This window comes from Tetrao urogallus, assembly GCF_951394365.1.
Source record: "Tetrao urogallus genome assembly, chromosome: 22".
Lineage (NCBI taxonomy): Eukaryota > Metazoa > Chordata > Aves > Galliformes > Phasianidae > Tetrao > Tetrao urogallus.
Genome location: NC_136835.1, coordinates 1248021 through 1253452, shown reverse-complemented (window position 1 = coordinate 1253452; position 5432 = coordinate 1248021). Strand labels below are relative to the sequence as shown.

Sequence of the window (5432 nt, the reverse complement as noted above, 5' to 3'; positions counted from 1 at the left end):
CACCCTGCCAGCCAGGGGCAGGATGGGCAGCGGGACGGGGCAGCCCTGGCCCTGCTCCTCCCATAGGATCCAACTGTGCTCCCCCTACAGCTTTCCTCAGGGGAAAGGGAAATGCACTCAGCCACTTTCCCATTGGAATCTAATATAAAACTATCCACGTAATGAGCAAAGCCTTGGAAAGCCAGCCCTGAAAGCATCACTGCCTTCAGACGAGGGGATGTAAGTACGGGCAGAACCAGCACAAACCCACGGCACGGCACGGCACCCCCGGCCCCTCTGGCCCCAGCGCAGGGCAGGGCAGGCAGTTGGCTCCATCCCATCCACCTGAAGCCCCCCAGTCCCCGCAGCAGCCAAAGTCTTTTCCGAGAAGCAGCGCAGGTTGCAGGCACGTGTGTAATAGAAACATGTCTCGAGCGTTGGCAGTTTGGAAAGGAAACAAAAGGGAGAGGCTCCCCGCCGGCCCCCACCTTGCCTCCCCAGGGCACGGGGCTGCTTCATGCCTTCTGGGGGCCTTTCTGCTCCGCCTTGGAGCCCGCCAGGCCGTTCTCTGTGTTGTCATTGCCCGAGGAGCTGACGAGGCACTCCTTCCTGCGAGGAGCACACAGCTGACACCCGGCCCCACCGCCCCCCAGCAGCCCCCCCAGGGTGCCCACACTCACTTCCCATCCTGGGTCTTCTTGATGATGAAGAGGACGACCCTCTTGACAAGCATGAAGAGGATGAGGAGGCCGATGAGTCCGCCCACAACACCCACAATGATGAGCGTCACGGTGTTGTCTGTCTTCTCCACTGCCGGGCAGGAGGGGTGGAGGGGGTTCAAGTCAGGACACCCCCAGGCACCGTGAGCCCAGTGCTCAGCACCCCCCAGCAGCACTTACTCTTATGGACCACGGTGAGGAAGATGGTGGCATTGTGCTGCGCCTTCTTCTCCTTGGGGTTGAGGACATGGCAGGTGTACCTGCCGGCGTCGCTGAGCTCCACGTCCTTCAGGACAATGGAGATGTTGTTGTCCTTCCCGGTGGTGGAACCGACGAACTCGACCCGCGGGTTGCGTCCCACGAGGACGGGCTCAGAGGTTTTGCTCTTGATCTTGCCGTGGTAGATCTGCAGAGGCACGGTGGGGTCGGTGGGATGCAGCACTCCTGCCCTGCCCAGCTCCTGCATGCGGGCACAGGATGGCAGCAGCACGGCCAAGCACGGATGTGGTGGGTCAGTGCCACCACCCTGCAGCACTGCGATGGGCCACACAGATCTGCACTACTCTGGGGCAGGGAAAGGGTCCCTTTATTCTGGGACCATCCTGGTTCTAAAGACAGAGCTGCTCCAAATCCTCCTCCTCACCAGCAGGAGAGCAGTGTGCACAGCAGGAGGGGAGCACATCTATACCGAAGCTGTAGCATTTCAGAGCAAGCACAGGAGGAGAAAATTAACTATATTTTGCCTAAAGCATAGCCAATTTGTGAATTATGAAAAACAATCAGATTTAGGTGGCAGAAACTCCAGACCAGCTTTGTTCCAAAGCACAGGTGCTCCCTCTTTGCACCATTCCATTTCTCCCTGAGCTGGAGCTGCTCAGAGGGAGTGCATCCCACGGGAGGAGGAAAGCAGGCAGTGAGAAGCGCATCTGAAAGGAGCTGCCAGGAAAACACAGGCAAAGCCTGGAGTGCACCCACCAGCTCCGTCGAGTTGAAGTACCATGTGAAGATCAGGTCCTGGAAGCCAATGCAGGTGGTGAAAGTGCAGGGCAGCAGGACATCGGAGCCATTCAGAGCCATCACAGTGTTGGTTTTCCCCACAGACACCTCCAGGGCGAAGGCAATGGCAAGGATGTACAGACCTGGTGGGAGGAGAGCGTGAGGAGCAGTTGCTGCAAGGAGAAATACAGTGCCAGGGAGCAGCACAGGGCCCCTCCAGCTGCCTTCATCCCTTGGGCACGGCCACAGCGCTGCCCTCATCTACAGGACAGCATCAGGCCCTGCCTGGCTCCCCCAGAGACAGCGCAGATTCAAAGGGATCCATAATATCACCACGGATAAAGTATGCAAATGGGAGCCCTGATTTGCATGTCATCCACGGTGCCTTCAGCTAAGCTTTAAAGGGGAAGGGGAGGGGGTAAAAAAAAAAAGGCAAAAGCACTCTGAAAGCAAAGCAAAGCTCTCTGTTCTCAAAGAAAGAGCTAAAACTCCAATTAGCATCATTGCCCTGGATGGCTGCCAGCCTGCCCTGCCCTTCCCTTAACCCCAGCAGCGGAGCAGCGGGTCCTGGCAGAGCAGCACAGCGTGCCCTGCCTACAGCTGCTGCTGCCAATGGACGACCTTCAGCACTGCTCTCCCTTGTGCTGGCAGGGAGAAGCACTTCGGGGAGCTGGAACATCCCAGCTGCAGGAGGTGCCGGGGTCTCTCTCAAGGAATGGCCCCGGCACAGGGATGCCGTGCTCCAGGGCTCCATCCACGTGCCATGGCACAACCCAGCACTCAGCAGGACCCACCCACACCTTCAGAGCTCCCCCTGAGCGCTGACAGCTGTGCCATGGGGTCACTGCTGGTCCCACAGCCGCTTCCTAGAGCTGCTGGCACCCAACTCAGAGGAGCTGCCCTCAGCCTCCACCCCCTGCAGCCGCCTCCACGCTGATTTATTCTCCCACGCATGCCATGCTAACAGCTCCCCAGGCACGTCGCAGCCCGAGCCAAGCCCAGAGCCCTGCATCCTGGGCTTTGGGCCCTGCTGCAGTGCTGCATCGAAGCACTGCAGGGGAAGTTACTTAACTTTACAAAGAAGCGTTTCTCCTTCTGCTGGAGGCTCCCTCGAACGCTGGGAGCTGTGCAGCCCTGGGTATGCCAGGGGTGTCCTGGGGAGCTGGGGCTGTGCCTCCAGCCTTGGGGATGCCTGGCTCTGCAGGATGCCTGAGGAGGCAGGTGCTGCAAGGGGACACTTACTTGCAGGAAAGACGATTCCTTCTGGCTTGTGACACTTCTAATCCTACCTGCCACAGTTATAACATCATAAACATAATCCGAATGACATGCACAGGGTAAATGGAGGCTGATCTTGTTCCTGTCGTCCTGTGATCTCAGGAAGGCAGAAGCGATAAGTTGCCACTAAATAAAGCCTGGAGGAAACGCACTGAGAGGTCACCGATGGGAGCTGTTGCTCCACTTGACACTGTGTGCCCTATGCAGCTGCACCTGGTGCCACCAGAGCCCCTCTTTGTGCCCCTCGGGGCCAACATCAGCCCCTGCCTGGGGCTGCTTTACCCCAGCAGCAGCACCACTGCAAGAGATGGATGGGGAGCAGCACCAATGCCCTGCTGCCCAAGCAGAGGAGTGTGCACCTGGGGTGCAAGAGAGCAGCAGTAGCTCAGAGCAAGGCTTTACCCAAAGGGGCGGCTGGCAGCCCTCCATTGGCAAGCTGATCTGGGAACCACTGCCCTGATGGAAAGAGCTCATAGGGTTCATCCAGAAAGGCACCGGGTGCCTCCAACCTCTGTGAAAAAGCCACTCCGGACAAACATTCCTTGTCCACAGAAATCAGCGTGACCTCCTGGCACGGCTCCCCCTCCACCTGGAGGCTACAGAGGAGGAGCTCTCGAGCTCCGGGCTGCTCTCAGCAGCAGGTCAGCCAGGTGCAGCCAGGAGCCCGCTGCCAGCCCTGGGAATACAGCATCCCTGGACTCACCCACACACGGATGCTCCCCCCAGCAGCATGGGGGACAAACTGCCACCTCCACCCCCACGTGCTCTCCAGCATCTCAACATCCCTCTGCAAGCAGCACTGAGCCGGGGCACGTTCAGAGGGGCAGACAAACCCTTGCAGGGATGCAGTACTTAAACGCCTTTTTGAGTCTCCAGCTCACTTCAAGTAACCTTAAGAACTATGTCTTCTAAAACACACCTTCCGAGGGAGTTTTCCCCAGCGCAAAAGCAGCCTTCGGTTTCGGGAGCACCGGGACGAGCGACGCAGCGCAGTGCCCCGCTGGGTGCGGGCTGATGCGAGAAGCTTGGAAGCAGCCCAGGGGCTGCAGCACGGGGACGGCTGTGGGCTCCTTCGTCCTCCGAGCAGCCGAGGGGAAGCGGGGGGGGCTCGGCTGCCCCCCAACCCCACGCTCCCTACGGCGGCTCTGCAGCAGGGGGGTCGCGCTGGGGAGAAGCGCATGCAAACGGTTGTTTTACAGAATGAACCGTAAAAAGAATGACCTGTCGGCGGGCGCGCTGGCGGCTGCGCCGAAGCAGTGCATTGCTTTCCTACGGCTATCCCCGTTAGCAGGCAGGTAGCAGCGCAGCGGAGCGGGGCAAAGCGGGATGCAGCGCTCGCAGGAGGCAGCGATTGGTGCGGGCCGGAGCCGGGACTTCAGAGCCCTCTCTCGGACTCGGCTGCGAAGTCACCTTGGCCAAACCACTTATCCTCAGCGCTTCGGACTCCCGTCTGCAGAGCAGAGGTAATCGTGTTAGCGCTCGCCACATTCGTCCGAGCAGCGGCGTCCGGTTCCTTGCGGTGCGGATGCAAAGCGGCCGCGAGCGAAGGGCGGGCGAGGAGACGGGGGTCACCCAACCCGGGGTACCCCAAGGCGGGCGGGGCTCTGGGGATCCCCCCGGCTCCCGGTGGCAGCGGGCAGCCCTCGCCCTTACCCAGCAGCGCGGCCAGCAGGCGCGGGGCCATGGCTGCGGCGCGTCCCGACTGCCCGCAGCGCCCGGCTCCGGCCGCCCCCGCCGAGGCCGAGCCGAACCGGGCGGAGCCGCGCCGGGAGGAGGAGGAGGAGGCGCCGAGCCCCGCCCCGCCGTGTCCCCGCGTCCATCGGTGTCCCCCGCACCCTGCGGGGCCGCCCGCTCCGCCCACCCGCCCGGCCTCGGAGCTCGCGCGGATGCAGCCGTGCGACGGGTGGGTTCCCTTCTTCTGCCTGGAAAACAACCGAACCGCGCCGGGCTCTCGTCCAGCGCCCACCCCAGCAGCGCTCTGCTAGCCCCGGGGTGACACCGAGCGTCCGTGCAGCCACAGATGGGGGGACGCAGCCGTACATGGATGCGTTCAGGTGTGCCCAAAGTCTGCCTGGCGCCGCTCGGAAAACTTATTTTGTCTGCCCAAGTGTGTTCTGAGATAATTGGCTGCCCGTCAGTTCATGTATCTGCAACCTCTTGCTCGCCCTCCATCCATTAGACGTAACCTTCGGCAGACCGCATCCAAAAATACGCTGGGCCGGCCCCTGCTAATGGAGGCCTCCAGCAATGCGAAGTGTGAGAATGCAGCTCTGCCTTCCCACCCAGGGCCCATTAGGGAGTGAGACCACTGTGCTGAGCAGCAATCTGCAGGTGGTGACGAATCCCGAGGCCAGGCACAGCAGGACAGGAGAGGAGGGGGCACAGCGCCCCTTCCTGGCACAAGGCACGTGTCCCAGCCACGCTGCTTTCCGGCCAGCCAGAAGCACCGGGGAGGAGGGA

General features: G+C 61.3%; 1 protein-coding gene across 1 annotated transcript; it reads right to left on the bottom strand.

Moving 5' to 3' along the window:
• Positions 1–494: 494 nt before the first annotated feature.
• Positions 495–5014, bottom strand: SCN4B (sodium voltage-gated channel beta subunit 4; the record flags this gene model as incomplete). The annotated part of the gene is given in 7 exon segments (XM_079545890.1): positions 495–588; positions 660–789; positions 879–1104; positions 1674–1837; positions 4383–4422; positions 4626–4997; positions 5000–5014. Coding segments are annotated over 7 exon segments (1041 nt in total).
• Positions 5015–5432: the final 418 nt, after the last annotated feature.